This window comes from Lepus europaeus, chromosome X, assembly GCF_033115175.1.
Source record: "Lepus europaeus isolate LE1 chromosome X, mLepTim1.pri, whole genome shotgun sequence".
NCBI lineage: Eukaryota > Metazoa > Chordata > Mammalia > Lagomorpha > Leporidae > Lepus > Lepus europaeus.
In genome coordinates this window covers 130,053,479-130,071,994 of record NC_084850.1, presented here as the reverse complement: position 1 = coordinate 130,071,994, position 18,516 = coordinate 130,053,479, and the positions used below count along the sequence as shown (strand labels likewise).

The 18,516-nt window shown below is 41.3% G+C and overlaps 1 protein-coding gene across 1 annotated transcript in view; it reads left to right on the top strand.

The window, feature by feature from the left end:
* The first annotated feature begins 255 nt into the window (after nucleotides 1-255).
* Nucleotides 256-18,516, top strand: part of PPEF1 (protein phosphatase with EF-hand domain 1) — a 121,343-nt gene continuing 103,082 nt past the window's right edge. The window contains exons 1-2 of the mRNA XM_062183411.1: nucleotides 256-502; nucleotides 6,720-6,885. Of these exons, the coding sequence (XP_062039395.1) occupies nucleotides 6,840-6,885 (46 nt within the window). The 5' untranslated portion in view covers nucleotides 256-502; nucleotides 6,720-6,839. The remainder of the gene's footprint in view (nucleotides 503-6,719; nucleotides 6,886-18,516) is intronic.

Here is an 18,516-nt window from a genome sequence, read left to right as displayed (position 1 = left end):
AACAACATCAAAGAATTCCATCTTCTTGTCCCTACCCCTATCCCAACACACACACACACACACACGCACACGCACACGCACACTAAAAGCCTTTTAGCAGAAGTCTCCTTTTGCAGACTGGATGTGAGTGCCAATGATGAGTCATTTTTTTGTTTACTCTTTAAAACCATCTTTGGTATATATTGGAAGGGGCAGTAGCCCTGGGCAGATTTCAAGCTGCTTTCTCCCTAGATCCACCCAAGTGTTGTCATTGACCAGGGCCTCCTTGGGCCTTTGTGAACCCTGCAGAAGTCTGGGGACCCTTTTTAGGCCCTAAGCTGTGGCCTCTTCAGAGACTTCTTTAGTGCCCCGAGTGTTTTCCTAATGCTAACAGAAGGTGGCCAGTGGAAGAAGCTTAGGCTTGACCAAGGAGTGGAAAATCCCCAAATCATCTCGGTCAGCTTTACAGACACAACCAACTTGCTTCATCCTCTGGCTCCAGGTTGGGCAGCATGTGGGAATGGTAAGTGGCACCTTGCCTTAACCAGCTCCTGCTTTGGTGAGAATTAAAAAGAATTTTTTAAAGCCTGTTACTTGAGGTAGAAAAAACATTTAAAAATAATTTAAGTGATTATTTAATAATGTAAAAATAATTGCCAATTATTTTTTCTAGTAGACAACTAAAGAATTCTAGAACAATTGTTTCTTTCCATCATGATTTTAAAATAAAATGCATGTATAAGCACTACTTTTTTTCTGATTTAATAAAAGGCTTTTTAATAATCAACTACCATGTATCTGGATACAACATGGTAGCCCAATAATAACTTCTGGCAAATTAATGTTTTAAAGATCCCTGGCTTTAAAACACTCATTCATTCATTTAGCATTTATCAAACACTTGCTATGTGAAAGGCAATGTGTAGGTGTCAGAGATTCAAAGCATATTTATTTATTTATTTTTTATCTTTTATTTAATGAATATAAATTTCCAAAGTACAGCTTATGGATTACAATGGCTCCCCCCCCCCCATAACTTCCCTCCCACCTGCAACCCTCCCCTTTCCCACTCCCTCTCCTCTTCCATTCACATCAAGATTCATTTTCAATTCTCTTTATATACAGAAAATCAGTTTAGTATATATAAAGATTTCAACAGTTTGCCCTCACATAGCAACACAAAGTGAAAAAATACTGTTGGAGTACTAGTTATAGCATTAAATAACAGTGTACAGCACATTAATGACAGAGATGCTACATGATTTTTTTTAAAAAAAATTAATTTTCTATGTAATTTCCAATTTAACACCGTTTTTTTTTTCCATTTTCAATTATCTTTATATACAGAAGATCGATTCAGTATATACTAAGTAAAGATTTCATCAGTTTGCACCCACACATAAACACAAAGTGTAAAAATACTGTTTCAGTACTAGCTATATCATTACTTCACATTGGACAACCCATTAAGGACAGATCCCACATGGGACGTAAGTACACAGTGATTCTTGATGTTGATTTAACAATTTGACACTCTTGTTTATGGCATCAGTAATCTCCCTAGGCTCTAGTCATGAGTTGCCGAGGCTATGGAAGCGTTTAGGGTTCTCCGACTTCGATCTTATTCCTACAAGGTCATAGTCAAAGTGGAAGTTCTCTCCTCCCTTCAGAGAAAGGTACCTCCTACCTTGATGGCCCCATTCTTTCCACTGGGATCACACTTGCTGAGATCCTTCATTTAGGTCTTCTTCTTTTTTTTCCAGAGTGTCTTGGCTTTCCATGCCTAAAATATTCTCATAGGCTCTTCAGCCAGATCCAAATGCCTTAAGGGCTGATTCTGAGGCCAGAGTGCTATTTAGGACATCTGCCATTCTATGAGTCTGTCAAAGCATATTTAAAAAGAAAGTCATCCATGGAGCTAACAGTCTAAGAGAAATTCGTTTAAGTGTGATGCTTTTTGGTTCCTAGTGAATCTTACTCTGTTGTATAATGAATCAGCTGAGGAGTAGCTGAGAATCAAATGGCTTTGGAGAGACATTGCTTTATTTATTTATGGAAAAAAGAAAATTGAGATTGAAATATATATCACTTCCTGTTGTCTAATCAGTGTTTGTTTCCTACTCAAACCTCTTAGGTATTCATAAAAACAGGTTGAACAAAAAGCGTAAGGGTAGAGCAAAGCCCAGGGGAGATAAGGACACTGTTGGAGAGCAATGTTGTTGTTGTTGTTGTTGTTGTTTTTTTTAAAGATTTACTTATTATTTGAAAGGCAGAGTTACAGAGAGAAGGGAAGAGAGAGAGAGAGAGAGAGAGAGAGAGTGAGTCAGTCAATCGGTGGTTGAATCCCCAAATGACTGTAATGGCCAGAGCTGGGCTGATCCGAAGCCAGGATCTCAGAGCTTCTTCTAGGTCTCTCACATAGATGCAGGGGCCCAAGGACTTGGGCCATCTTCCACTGCTTTCCCAGGCCACTAGCAGGGAATTTATTGGAAGTGGAGCAGCAGAGACTCGAACTGGTAGCCATATGGGATGCTGGCGCTGCAGACTATGGCTTAACCTGCTGTGCCACAGCGCTGGCTCCTAGCAGTGTTTCACTGATGTGGGGACTGTCTGTATCAAAGTCCTCTGACAAGTACACTTTAAATGCAGATTCCCAGGCTCCTTTTTTTTTTTTTTTAAATCTGAGTATTAGATGCAAAGCCTAGGTGTCTACATTTTTTTTTTTTTTAAAGATTGAAAGGCAGAATTTCAGAGGGGGAAGGAGGGAGAGACACAGAGATCCTCCATCTGCTTGTTCACTCCCCAGATGGCTACAATAGCCAAGACTGAACCAGGCCAAAGCCAAGCACCTGGAACTTCATCTGAGTCTCCCATGTTGGGTGCTGGGGCTCAATGACTTGGGCTATCTTCTGTTGCTTTCTCAGTCATATTAGCAGGGAACTGGATTGGAAGTGGAGCAGCCAGGGCTCCAACCAGTGCTCTCATGGGATGCTGGCATTGCAGGCCGAGGCTTAACCTGCTACGCCACAGGCGTCTACATTTTTAGCTGCCACCCTTGTAAATCTTATGAATACTCAATTCGGAGAGCACTGAGCTCATCACTTGGAGAATGTTAACAGGACTAGATGAGTTACTTCAAAGGGTGATGAGGAAACCAGCAGATATGTGCTCCTAGGCACCACAAATGGCCTTTGAGAAACTCTTGAGTATGGAGATGAGTCAACATTGCCCCAGTTTCAAAAACATGAAAGAGTAGATACCAGAAACTACAGACTTGTAACCCTGACTTGACCTCTGGAAAAATATGACTTCAGATAGATGGCGTCAAAAAGCATTTCTAGGAAAATGTGATGATCCCTAAGTGTCATCATGGGTTCTGAAACTATTGTCTCCATGAGAGATTGTTAAACTTTGTTGTATATTAGAATTGTCTGGGGAGCTTGAAAAACATCATGGTGCTCAACCTACCACCCAACACGCATGAATCTCTAGTGATGGAACCTGGGCATCAGTATTTTTTTTTTTTGCCAGGCAGAGTGGACAGTGAGAGAGACAGAGAGAAAGGTCTTCCTTTGCCGTTGGTTCACCCTCCAATGGCCGCTGCGGCCGGCGCACCATGCTGATCCGATGGCAGGAGCCAGGTGCCTATCCTGGTCTCCCATGGGGTGCAGGGCCCAAGCACTTGGGCCATCCTCCACTGCACTCCCTGGCCACAGCAGAGAGCTGGCCTGGAAGAGGGGCAGCCGGGACAGAACCGGCACCCTCACCGGGACTAGAACCCGGTGTGCCGGCGCCGCAAGGCGGAGGATTAGCCTAGTGAGCCGCGGCGCCAGCCGGGGCATCAGTATTTTTTTAAGCCCACAGTGTTTCTGGCTTGATGAGCACAGGCTGAGTATTGGGAGTTTTAAAAGCTCCCCAGGTGATTCTAATGTGCAGTAAAGTTTGACAGCCCCCAGTTTACCTGACATCGGGTCGATTGCTTAACTTCCTTACACTTTGTAGAAATACAAGGGTATTTCAAGAAGTTTATGGAAAATGGAATTGCAAGATAAGTTTATTTTAGTGCTAAAAATTTTGAAATCCATGTATATGAGGGATCTTCAAAAAGTCCATAGGAAATGTATGTTATAAATATAGATATAATTTTCAAAATAATCGTATCTTTTAATTCTATTTTTTCCATAAACTTTTTAAAGTACCCTGATACTAGATGATTTTAAAGTTCTCTCCCACCTTTGAACTGTTGTGATTTTGTTATTAAAAAACATACAAAGCTGATTTTTCTGCCTCCCCTCCTTTCTTTTGTCCTCTTCCTCTTCCCGTCCACTACTCCTCCCCCACCCCTTCCTCCTCTACCTATTCCTCTTTTTTTGTTGGGCTGCAATGTCAAGGTATTAAAATATATATCGTAATTTTATTAAAATATTGACTGAAGTCTTCCAGAAAGCCTCATAGGTAAATAAGATGATAGTTATGATAGTTGAATTTACCACCTAACTGAACCAATATGCTTCATTGTGAATGTAATGGATCTAATGTAATGGAGACCCTGGAATGAAATGGAATGGAATGGAATGCTGAAAGACTTGTTCTGCCCTAGGACCTGATCTTGTTAACATTTTATCCACGATGTTTAGAGAAAAATGATATGGAATAAATGCCTTTCAAATTTAAAAATTACTCAAAGTTTAAGAGGGTTAATTAATTGAATGCGTAAAAGGTTTGGGCCTAACTTTAATCAGAAAGTTTGTTCAGCCGGCGCCGCGGCTCAGTAGGCTAATCCTCCGCCTTGCGGCGCCGGCACACCGGGTTCTAGTCCCGGTCAGGGCACCGATCCTGTCCCGGTTGCCCCTCTTCCAGGCCAGCTCTCTGCTGTGGCCAGGGAGTGCAGTGGAGGATGGCCCAAGTGCTTGGGCCCTGTACCCCATGGGAGACCAGGAGAAGCACCTGGCTCCTGCCACCGGATCAGCGCGGTGCGCCGGCCGCAGCGCGCTACCGCGGCGGCCATTGGAGGGTGAACCAACGGCAAAGGAAGAGCTTTCTCTCTGGCTCTCTCTCTCTCACTGTCCACTCTGCCTGTCAAAAATTAAAAAAAAAAAAAAAGAAAGTTTGTTCATTAAAGTTATTTTTGTTTTAAATATATTCCTATAGTTCAAAACAATGTGTAGGAATGAAACAGACATCTTGTGAGATGATTGTCATTTTTAGCCCTTGTTTATACTCCTGTGGAGCTGTGGTCTTCCTACTTTTTACTTGTTGAATATTATGGTTATTGGTGAATTAGGCCTGTGATTATAGAGAGCATTAAAATTATGTCTTTGAAAAACTAATGAAAAGGAAACAAAGATGGGAAGGAGGAGGGTTGGGGGAGGGAGGGAAGTCTGGTTATCTTCTTAGAACTGTACCTATGAAATTCATGCAATCTGTTCTCTTTACATTAGTACAAATTTTAAGAAAAAGAAGAAAAATTCCCATAGTCTAAATATTTTGCTCATTTAAATTTTCCCTTTTTTTAATTGAGTTCAAATTTTGTGGCTTTTACTACAGTAGTGATAGAAAAACAGATGTGTCAGGTGGATCCTGGAGTTAGTTGTCCTCTGACTTTGTTCACATCAAGAGATACAAATATATTAGAGCAGGCTGGTTTGGAGCATCACCAAATACAGGAAACATTACCCCCAAAAGTGATGGGGTGGGGTACTGCTATCAGGTCTTTATGGAAGATAACTCGGAGAAGGCCTGGTGAGCACACAGGTGAACTTTAGAGGTATCTCAGGAATGCCTGGGGAGTTTTTCAAAAGGACACTTTCCCAGGTTATGACTCCTAAACTTAGGGGGGGTGGGATCTTGAGCCTCTTCTATTTTTTTTAAGAGAGAAGACTTGTTTTGGTAAAAGATGCATTTATTTATATGAAAGGCAGAGTTACAGAGAGCCAGAGGCAGAGAGAGATGTCTTCCATTCACTGGTTCACTCCACAAATGGCTGCGATGGCAGGAGCTGGGCTGATCTGAAGCCAGGAGCCAGGAGCCAGGAGCCAGGAGCCAGGGACTAGGAGCTTCTTCTGGGTCTCCCACATGGGTGCAGGGGCCCAAGGACCTAGGCCATCTTCCACTGCTTTCCCAGGTGCATACCAGCACCTATATGGGATGCTAGCACCACAGGAGGTGGCAGGCCACCCCCAAACCCCCACCCCCTGACCCAGCCTCCTCTATTTTTAAACAAGCACCAGCAACTGACTCTGAGAAATATTGTCCTCGCTGTGATTTGAACTTCGACTTAGTTGTTTAAGTATTGTTTTTGTCTCATAGTTACTTTCCAGTTTGTATTTTTAAAAACCCAGATAGATTAAATAACTTTGAACTTAAAACCAAAACAGTTAACCAATGTCATAATGGGATGTGTGCTCCATATCCCATTTCCTGTATATGTCGATTAGAAAATCATACCCTCTTACATTTCACTTTTTCTTTCCATTACTTTTAGTGGTTAATTTTGTACAGAGTTTGATCTGACCCAGACATGGGGAAGCAATGATTTACATGTAGCACAGAAAGCAGTGTCTACAGTGTCTAGGCAGTGTCTACAGTGTCTAGCCACTCTGTAGCTGTTGTTGTAGGTTTCGATGATGTCTGAACAGCAATTCCGAAGGAGTGTAACAGGGATCCTGCTGAGCAGCCCCTTAGCTACCACATTGTTAACTGGTGCTTTCCTTCTCTCCCTCCTGTGTCTTCCTCGTTAGTATTTATAACTGAAGGGGATCGGCTAAGAGGCTCCTCACGGCGTAAACCCAGGGACTTTTCACATTCTGTCACGGACACGCAATTTCAGTTCATGAGTGAACATTTATGATTAAGAAGTCATGGGTTGCAGCAGTTCTTCAGCGAAAGACAAGAAATCTGAGAAAGGTGAGTGCTGGGAACATGCCTGTGTTTATGAATGAAAAGGGCCGGGGCAGTCGGACTCACGTTCTCCCCCTTCCTTCTTCCTCTTATGCTTCTCCGGCTGCCCTGGGTGATTTTGTGCGAGGCATCATTGTTTAGAGTGAAGGTGAACTACTGGGGGAACATGGGAAATGACCTTTAGGAAGATACAGCTTTGAATTTATGATATATCATAAAGTATTATCTAAGAGATATCTTATGTTTGATTTAATTTCAGTTGAAAGTGCACCAACATTAAATCTCAATTTAAAACTCAGTGGCAGGGAACAAGAAAGACACCACAATATATGTCTGTTTCTTTAATGCTCTTATAAATAGTTATATCCATACCTATGTGACATTTAGTAGCATCATTGAATTTTTATTGGATTTGGTAACTTGATGATTACATTATTTTTATATCTATTCAACACACAACTTCCTGAGATTTGCCTCATGTTTTTAAACTATTCTAGGAAGAATGCTGGATCATCTGTTTCCAAGAAAAGTGTTTTGTTTTGAAATAGATGACATGCTTCTCTCTACCCTCATATAATTAGAAGCTTAAATATTTTCTTGGTTTGTTTTACACTGAGCTGCTTTCTCATGGCTACTGAAATCTAGCTGAAACTCACTTGAATGTTTATGAGAATTGCTTCCCCAAGCAAATTAAAATAAAAGCAAATAAATAAAGTGGGACAATTATATGACTAATTTGTTCTTCAACTCGATGCCTTAGTTACCGAGGTTATAGATAATTTTCTCAGTTTCTATTCCACATGTCTGCTTCAGAGCTTGTGGTGGCAAGGTTAGGGTGCAGAGTCTTCTATACTGATTAGTGTGGGATGTTTTCCCTTGGGAATCCACTGTTCTCCCTTCCAACTGACTTGTGCTGATGGGCTAGTGAGCTAATCTCTGAAAGGAGGAAGGAATACAGGAGGTATGCTAACTTTTTCAAAAAAAATTTTTTAAAGATTTATTTATTTTGAAAGTTGGAGTTACAGAGAGAGAGGGAGAGACAGAGATCTTCCATCTGCTGGTTCACTCCCCAAATGGCTGCAACAGCCAGGGCAGGCCAGGAGCCAGGAGCTTCATCCTTGTCTCCCACGTGGGTGGCAGGGGTCTAGGTACCTGAGCCATCTTTTGCTGCTTTCCTAGGCCATTAGCAGGGAGCTAGATCGGAAGTAGAGCAGCCATGGCATGAACTGGCCCATATGGATGCTGTGTGGCAGGCAGTGGCTTTACCTGCTAAGCACAACACGAAACATGGGCTCCTCTTTCAAATCTTAAGCATGTCATGAAATGAATCCAAAGCTTCAAACTGAATTAATTCTGTAGCAGTACTATATAAACAGAGAGTGAAGAGAGTAACTATTGCTTTTTCTCCAGGACTACCCACAGTTCTCTAAATGTAGCCAAATATCTTAGGTCTAAGAAAACAGGCTACGCCTAAATTGTAAAAGTAAATTCTCTGTTTTGAAATGTTACATGTCAGTGGAAGTATTAGCTTCGATTTTTTAATTGCTTTTTCTTTTAAATAATTTATTGTGGTGAAATTCACATAGCATTAGGTTAACCATGGTAAAGCAAATAATAAAGTGGCATTTGATTCATTCACAATGTGGTGCAACCACTACCCCTACCTAGTTCCAAAATATTTCCATGACTCCAAAGTCAAACCCTTAGTTATTAAGCAGTTTCTCTTTACTTCTCTCTTCTTCCAGCCAGTAGTAGTCACCAGTCTGCATTCTGTCTCTATGGATTTATCCATTTTGTACACTTTATGTAAATACAATCATATGTTATGTGACCTTTTGTGTCTGGTTTTGTCCATATTGTAGCATATAATAGTACTTCATTTCTTTTTAGTTTTTAAAGATCTATTTATTTATTTGAAAGGCAGAGTTAGAGCGCGAGCGAGCTTCCATCTGCTAGTTCACTTCCCAAATGGGCCAGGCCGAAGCCAGGAGCCTGGAACTTCATTTGGGTCTCCCTCATGGGTGCAGGGACCCCAGGACTTGGGCCATCTTCTGCTGCTTTCCCAGGTATATTAGTAGGGAGCTGGGTTGGAGGTGAAGCAGCAGGGACTTGAACTGGTACTCATATGAGAAGCAGGTGTCACAGACAGCAGCTTAACCTGCTGTGCCACAGCACCAACCCCCTTTCCTTTTCATTGTTGAATAATATTCCATTATATGAATATGCTATATTGTCTTTAACCAAGCATCAGTTGATGGACATTTAGGTTGTTTCTATTTTTGACTATTATGACCAATGTTGCTATGAACATTCATAGGCAAGTTATTGTGTGAACATATATTTTCAGTTCTCTTGGGTATATACCTAGGAGTGGAATTGCTAGGTCATCTGGTAGCTCTATGCTTAACATTTTGAGAAATTTCCAAACTGTTTTCCCAAGTGGCTGCACTGTTCTATCTTCCTTCCTTCCTTCTTTCTTTCCTTCTTCCTTCCTCCCCTATCCTCCCCTATCCTCCCCTCCCCTCCCCACCCTTCTCCTCTCCTTTCCTTTCCCTCCCTTCCCCCCTCCCTCCTGATTTATTTATTTATTTATTTGAAAGACAGTTATGGAGAGGGAGACAGAGACAGAGAGAAAGAGGTCTTCGATCCACTGGTTCACTCCCCAAATGGCTGCAATGGCTAGAGCTGGGCTGATCTGAAGCCAGGAGCCAGAAGCTTCTTCTGGGTCTCCCACGCAGGTGTAGGGTCCAAGCACTTGGGCCATCCTCCACTGCTATCTCAGCAGAGAGCTGGATTGGAAGAGGAGCAGCTAGTACTTTAACCCATGCCCATATGGGATGCCGTTGCTGCAGGCAGTGTCTTAACCCACTGCACCACAGTGCTGGCCCCTCCATTCTATATTTCTGTGTGAGGGTTCCAGTTTTTCCACATCCTCTGCCAGTACTTGTTATTGTCTGTCCTTTTTATTGTAACCATCCCAGGGTTATGAAGTGGTATCTAATTATAGTTTCCATTGGTACTTCCCTAGTAACTAATGACACTGAGCATTTTTATTGGCCAGTTATGTTTATTAGCCAGTTATGTTTCTTTGGAGACATGTCTATTAAGTTCACTCACCCATTTAAAAAATATTTGAGAGGCAGAAAGAAAGAGACAAGAGACAACAGCCCCATCCATTGGTTCCACCCACACAGTGGCTGAGAGACTGAGTTGGGAGGTATGAATTCAGTCTAGTTCTTCTACATAGATGGCAGGGACCCAACTACGTGAGCCATTATCTGCTGCCTCCTAGGGTGCACATCGGCAGGAAGCTGGAATCAGGAGCTGGGCTATCAAACCCAGGTACTCCAATATGGGATGTGGGCATCTTAACCAGGGGCTTAACTGGTAGGCCAAATGACTGCTTCCACCATTTTTTAATTGTTATTTATTCTTATATGTTATTTTATTGTAAGAATTCTTTATGTATTTTAGATACAAGTCCCTTATCAAATATGCTATTTGTTAAGTCTTTTCTCCCATTCAGTGGATCATCTTCATATGTTCTTCAGGCATTCTTTGGAGCACAAAAGATTTTAATTTAGATGAAATCCAATTTTTTCTTTGGTTGCTGGTGCTTTTGATGTCATATCTGAAAATCAGTTGCCAAATCCAAGATAATTTATGCTCATGCTTTAATTTTTGTAGTTTTATTTCTTATATTTAGGTTTTTGATCTATATGTACTTAATTTCTATATATGCATGAGGTGGGGGTACCCGTTCTTACTTTGCATGTTGATATCCAGTTGTTTAAGCACCATTTATTGAAAAGACTCTTTCTCCCACTGAATGATCTTGGCACTCTTGTCAATAATCAATTGAAAGTTTTATTTATGGGCTCTTAATTTGATTCCATTGATCTGTATGTTTTTCTCATGCTCGCGATAAGCACTGTGTCTTGATGATTACAGCTTTCATAGAAAGTTTTGAAGTTGGGAAGTATGAATCATTCAACTTTGTTTCTTTTTAAAGATTATTTGGACTATTCTGCACCCCTTGCATTTCCCTTTGAATTTTAGGATTGGTCTATCAGTTTTTCAAAAGAAACCAGCTACAATATTGATGGAAATTGTGTTGAATCTATAGATCAATTTGGAGAATGTTACCAGCTTACTTATTACATCATCTGATCCATGAATATTGGATGTGTTGGATGTGTTTCCATTTATTTAGGTCTTCTTTAACAATGTTTTGTGTTGTTCAGCCTATAAATTTTACATGTCTTTTGTTGACTTGAGTATTTTTTTCTTTTTGGTGCTGTCATAATTGGAATTGTTTTTCTCAATTTCATGTTTGGCTTGTTCATTGCAAACATTAAAAATTTATTTTTTGTATATTGATTGTGTAACCCAAAATCTTGCTGAACTTGTTTATTAGCTCCAACAGATTTTTAGTGGATTCCTTAGGAATGTTAATTTATAAATCATGTCATCTGCAAATAGAGACAGTTTTACTTCTTCCTTTCCAATGTCTTTTGTTTCGTTTTCTTGCCTAAATGTCCTAGCTAGTACCTCTGTTGTGATGTTGAATAGAAATGCAAGAGCAGACATCCTCGCTTTTTTATAAAATTAATTTATTTGAGAGACAAAGAGCTGCCAGTTGCTGATCCATTCCACAAATTTTCACAAATGCTGAAGGGCTGAAGCCTGGACCCAGGAAGTCAGTCCAGGTCAGTCCAGGTCTCCATTATTTGAGGCATCGTTGCTGACTCCCAGGGTCTGCATTAGAGCAGCCCCAGTGTGGAATACCAGCACCCTGATATGGGATGTGGCTGTCTTACTACCATTAGGTCAAATGCTGCCGCTCTGCACTCCCTCCTATCTTGATCTCAGATGGAAGGCATTCAGTCTTTCCCCGTTAAGTGTAATAATAGCAGTGGTGTTTTAAAAAGTATATGCTCTTTATCAAGGTGAGGAAGTTCTATTCTTCTAGTGTTCAGTTTTTGAGATGATCATGTGATTTTTGTCCTTTATTCTATATTATGAAATAATATTCTACAATATGACATGCTACATTAGTTGAATTTTGATACAGACTACCTTTTTCATTCCTGAGATAAATCCCACTTGATCATAGTGTATTATACATTTTATGTCTTGCTGAATTTAGTTTGCTAATATTTTGTAGGAGAATTTTATATCTATATTTCAAAGAAGCAAGCTGCAACATTTATGGAGAATCTAAGTTCTTTTCTTGCATCATCTTTATCTGGTTTTGATACCACGGTAATGGTGGCCTTACTGAGTTGGAAAGAGTTTGTGATTAACAGGTGTGTCAGTTGTTAGTTTTTTTTTTTTTTTAAGATTTATTTACTTATTTGAATGGCAGAGTTAGAGAGAGAGAGAGAGAGAGAGAGAGAAAGAGACAGAGCGAGCGAGATCTTCCATCTGTTGGCTCACTCTCCAAATGGCCACAATGGCCAGAGCTGGGCTGATCCAAAGCTAGGAGCCAGGAGCTTCTTCCAGGTGACCTACATGGGTGCAGGAGCCCAAGGTCTTGGGCCATCTTCCGCTGCTTTTCTAGGCACATTAGTAGGGAGCTAGACCAGAAGTGGAGCAGCTGGGACTCAAACCTGTGTCCATATGGGTTGTTGGAGCTGCAGGCGGCAGCTTTACCTGCTACGCAACAGCGCTGGCCCCTGGTGTCAGTTCTTTAATAAATGTTTTGTGGAATTTATTGGTAAAGCTGTCAGGGCTTGGGATTTTCTTTGTGGGTAGTATTTTTTTTTTTACTTAGTGTGACTCTTTACTTGTAGATCTATTTAAACTTTCTGTGGTTTTTGAGTCATTTTCAGTTGTTTGTGACCTAGGAATTTGTCCATTTCATTTATCTAATTGATTAGCATGTACTTGTTCAGAATATTCTCTTATAATTCTTTTTATTCACCTGTTATCTCTTGTTGAATACATCAGTAAGGGTTTATTATGATTTCATCATAAAGCAGATGTAATGGTGTTTATTTACATTTACCCAAAGACATTTTATGCATGACAATTTTTCCTCATCCAGAAATTTTGGGAAAAATTAAAAAACAGTTGGAAATAATATTTATAACCTGTTAGTCTCATCATTTCTCTCCAGGTTTTTGTTTTTTATGATATAATGTAGGTTTGTGATCATCCTTAGTAGTCACTTTTCGTAACCTGACTAAAAAGTTATTCATATGTAAACATTTTTCATGTCATTTAGTGGATAGGCCATAGTATACTTGATTATTCTCCTAATATTGAACCTTTTAAAAACTAATATAACTAAGCCTCTGAGGAATTTCTTTGTGCAAAGCTGTTTGCTTATTTTGGATTATTCCTATAATCAGGTGATTAGATCTGAAATGATTATGTAAAAGAGCTATGAATATTTTGAAAGCTCTTGATAGAAAATTATAGCTATTATTTCCTGATTACTAACTGTATTCTGGAGAGTGTTCAACATATGCTACATGTGTTTTATTTAGTCCTTGCAATAAAGCTGAGTGAAGTGTTGTTATTTCCGTTTTACAGCTGAAGCAGTTCGCACTCAGCGAGGCAAGTGCTTGTCAAGGTTATACAACATTCAGCTGTCACACCTGAGATTTGAACTCAAGGAGTTCTGACTACAAGGTTTTTTGTTTGTTTGTTTGTTTTCTTTCCTGTCAACATTATACCCTTGTGTGCTGCCTGCCAGTGTTCCTGCCTTCAGAACCTAGGTTTAATTGAATTTACTTAATATAAAGTACCTTTGATTTGTATGGCTTTTATAGTTTGCCAGACCATTTCACATACTTTAGACGTTCACAACCTTTGCAGAAAAGGAAACTGAGGCTTTGAGAGGAGAAACGATTTGCTGGAGGATGCATAGCTAGTAACTGGCAGAGCCAAGGGGAACTTTCTTCCTGTTTCTACTGGTCTGACCAGTGTTAAGCATGTTTTTTCCTGCTTGGTCATTCCGCTCCAGCACAGAACTCTGGCCCTGGAGTATCATGGCAGTTTAAGAAAGATAAAACTATATATATAATGGAGACTGTTGAGGGTGAGTGTTGTGACAGTGTGGGGTACCTGCATCCTGAATTGGAGTGCCTCATTCAAGTGCCAGCTACTCTGCACTTCTGATCTAGCTTCCTGCCAATGCGCTTGGAAGGCAACAGATGATGGTCCAAAAACTTGTGCTCCTGCCGCCCAGGCAGGAAGCCTGGATGGAGTTCCTGGCTCATGGCTTTGGACTGGCCTACCCCTGCCTACTGTGGACATTTGGGAGGTGAACTAGTGAATAGAAGATCTTTCTTTTCTCTTCTCTCCTCTCTCTCTCTCTCAGATTTTAAAGTACACAAATAAATCTTTAAAAAATATTGAGGCTATCCCCTTCCTAGGGATCTTCTGCCCTTCCATGTAGGGAAGTAGTATTGATTTTGTATTATTATTTTTATTTCACTTCTTTTGGGAGATGCACCAGGTAAGAGAATACTGATACCAGCTGTTATTTATTTAGTGCCTACTTCATTCATTATTTCTCACCAAAACTCTTGGAGGAAGCATGGCTTAGTCTCCTCCTGTAGATGTGGAAACTTTGACTTAGGTTGGAGAACTACCCAAAGTTACACATTATTTGATGGTTCAGCAAATCCCAAAATTCCGAGCCTATATATATGTTCCCCTGACTTGGAGAATTGAGATTTCTCCAACATTACAGAAATAAAACATTGTAACTTCAATCTCCTGAACTTCACTTTACACTTGAATTTTATGTCAGTGAGTTTTCAATGAATAATATATTGCCTTTTTTTTCTTGTGGAGCACTTTGAGAAGACAGATACATTTTATTTCTTCCTTAGAGATCACTTAAAATGCATTTATTCAATTTGTCTAAGTGCTAAGCAGCTGACAAAAACTATCTATACCTTTTTGGCTTTAAAGTTTAATGCTTAAGCTATAACAAATAAAATATTTCTCTGATGGAGATTGTTCTTATCAAAAGATTTGCTCTCTATTTTTATTTAAGAATTAAAAAATACTAAATAGCAAACAAATTTTTTTAATTCTTGGTAGGACTGTTGGTAAAAAGAATCTAGTTAACTTAGTGTTTTAAAATCTAACAAACCATTCATTCTGCTTCAGAACCCTTTTCTGGCTACTCTCAGTCCTGTGGCCTCCACCCCTTCACCTCACAGTTTAAGTTCCTTACAGTGGGGCCTGCACCGTGGCTCACTTGGTTAATCCTCTACCTGCGGTGCCAGCATCTCATATGGGCGCCGGTTCTAGTCCCAGTTGCTCCTCTTCCAGTCCAGCTCTCTGCTGTGGCCCAGGAGGGCAGTGGAGGATGGCCCAAGTGCTTGGGATTGGCACAGCGCCGGCCGTGGCAGCCATCTGGGGAGTGAACCAATGGAAGGAAGACCTTTCTCTCTGTCTCTCTCTCTCACTGTCTAACTCTGCCTGTCAAAAAACAACAACAACAACAACAACCAGATATTTATTCTCACAATTCTGGATGCTGGGAAGCCTACGATCCAGGCGCCACAAAATTCAGTACGTGGTGAGGGCCTGCTTCATCATATATGGTGCCTTCTCACTGCCTCTTTTATAAGAGCCTTTGTGATCTAGTAACCTCCCAAAGGATGCACATTTGAAGATACCATCATCAGGGTAGGCATTTGGTACAGTGCTTAAGATGCTACTTGAGACCTCCATGGCCTGGATCAGAGTACCTGGGTTCAAATCCCAGCTCTGCTTGTGACCCTCCCCCCCCCACTAGTGTGCATCCTGGGTGGCAGCAGGTGATGGTTCAAGCACTTGGGTCCCTGGCAGCCACGTGGGAGGCCTGAATTGAGTTCCAAGCTCCTGACTTGGGCCTGGTCCAGCCCTGGCTATTGCAGACATTTGGGGAGTGAATCAGCAGATAGAAGATCTCTGTGTGTTTCAAATAAATACTACTATATCGGAGATTATGTTTAAACATAAATGTTTGGGCCGGTGCTGTGGCTCACTTGGCTAATCTTCCGCCTCTGGCGCTGGCACCTGGGGTTCTAGTCCTGGTTGGGGTGCTGGATTCTTTTTTTTTTTTTTTTTATTAAACTTTTATTTAATGAATATAAATTTCCAAAGTATAGCTTATGGGTTACAATGGCTTCCCCCCTCCCATAACTTCCCTCCCGCCCGCAACCCTCCCCCCTCCCGCTCCCTCTCCCCTTCCATTCATGTAAAGATTCATTTTCAATTCTCTTTGTATACAGAAGATCAGTTTAGTATATACTAGGTAAAGATTTCAACATTTTGCCCATATAGCAACATCAAGTGAAAAAACTACCATTGGATTACTAATTATAGCATTAAATAGCAATGTACAGCACATTAAAGACAGAGATCCTACATAATTTTTTTTTTCAAAATAATTAATTTTCTATGCCATTTCCATTTTAACACCAGGTTGTTTTGATTTTTTTTTTTTTCATTTCCAATTCTCTTTATATACAGAAGATCACTTCAGTATATAATTAGCAAAGACCTCATCAGTCTGCGCCCACACAGAAACGCATTCTGTCCCAGTTGCTCCTCTTCCAGTCCAGCTCTCTGCTGTGGCCCAGGAAGGCAGCGGAGGATGGCCCAAGTGCTTGGGCCCTGTACCCGCATGGGAGACCAGGAGGAAGTTCCTGGCTCTTGGCTTCAGATCAGCACAGTGCGCCGGCCGAGGCGGCCATTTGGGGAGTGAACCAATGGAAGGAAGACCTTTCCCTCTGTCTCTCTCTCACTGTTTATAACTCTACCTGTAAAAAAAAAAAGTTCCTTACAGTGTTGTATATTTTTTTAACTTTTATTTAATGAATATAAATTTCCAAAGTACAGCTTATGGATTACAATGGCTTCCCCCCCATAACTTCCCTCCCACCCACAACTCTCCCCTCTCCCGTTCCCTCTCCCCTTCCATTCACATCAAGATTCATTTTCAATTATCTTTATATACAGAAGATCAATTTAGCATATATTAAGTAGAGCTTTAAACAGTTTGCACCCACACAGAAACACAAAGTGAAAAATACTGTTTGAGTACTAGTTATAGCATTAAATCACAATGTACAGCACATTAAGGACAGAGATCCTACATGAGGAGTAAGTGCACAGTGACTCCTGTTGTTGACTTAACAAATTGACACTCTTGTCTATGGTGTCAGTAATCACCCTAGGCTCTTATCATGAGTTGCCAAGGCTACGGAGGCCTTTTGAGTTCACCGACTATGATCATATTTAGACAAGGTCATAGTCAAAGTGGAAGTTCTCTCCTCCCTTCAGAGAAAGGTACCTCCTTCTTTGATGACCTATTCTTTCCACTGGGATCTCACTTGCAGAGATCTTTAATTTAGGTCAATTTTTTTTGCCAGAGTGTCTTGACTTTCCATGCCTACAATACTCTCATGGGCTCTTCAGCCAAATCTGAATGCCTTAAGGGCTGATTCTGAGGCCAGAGTACTGTTCAGGACATCTGCCATTCTATGAGTCTGCTGTGTATCCTGCTTCCCATGTTGGATCGTTCTCTCCCTTTTTTATTTATTTTGTTTTTTTTTTTAAATATTTATTTATTTATTTAAAGTCACAGTTATACAGAGAGAGAAGGAGAGGCAGAAAGAGAGAGAGAGAGAGAGAGAGAGAGAGAGAGAGAGAGAGAGAGAGGTCTTCCATCTGCTGGTTCACTCGATTGGCCTCAACAGCTGGAGCTGTGCTGGTCCGAAGCCAGGAGCCAGGAGCTTCTTCCGGGTCTCCCACGTGGGTGCAGGGGCCAAAGGACTTGGGCCATCTTCTACTGCTTTCCCAGGCCATAGCAGAGAGCTGGATCGGAAGCGGAGCAGCCACGTCTCGAACTGGCGCCCATATGGGATGCCAGCACTGCAGGCGGCGGCTTTACCTGCTACGCCACAGTGCTGGCCTCATATGATATATCTTTTAATGTGGGAGCTTCATGGAAAAACAATGAATGCCATTGTTCCCTCCCTCTTTGGTTTCCTCAGTCTAGAGGACTCCTTGCTATTCTGCTTGATCTTGCTTCCTGGAGGGTCCTTGGTTACAATTGCCACCAGACAGTCTTCCTGGCATGGGGAAGGTTCAGTGGGAATCGCCGTGAGCCAGGTCCTCCCTCGTTTCTCCTCTCTGTGAGATGCAGACATCAGATAAGCTGTTCTTTATTATAAAGTTTATTTATTCCTTCATTTGAAAGGCAGAGAAACAGAGGGAGAGGAGAGAGAGAGAGAGATAGAGTGAGAGTCTTCCATCCACTGGTTCACTCCTCAAATACCTGCAAGAGCTAGGGCTGGGCCAGGCTGAAGTCAGGAGCCAAAAACTCCCCAGTGTCCCATGACAAGTATGTGGGCCATCATCCACTGCCTCTCAGGCACATTAACAGGAAGCTGCATTGGAAGCAGAGGCAAGATTCTGTATGGGATGTGCATTTCCCAAGCAGCTTAACCCATTGTGCCACAGTACCCACCCCTAAGCTGTTCTTTAAATCCACTGTTACTCTCTTCTATCTATATGCTTTATAGCTGTGGAGGTGTGTGTGTGTGTGCACATGCGCGTGCGTGCTGGTTGGGGGGGGGGAGCATTGATTTCTCCTCCTTCCTCTCTTGCTCACTCCCCTAG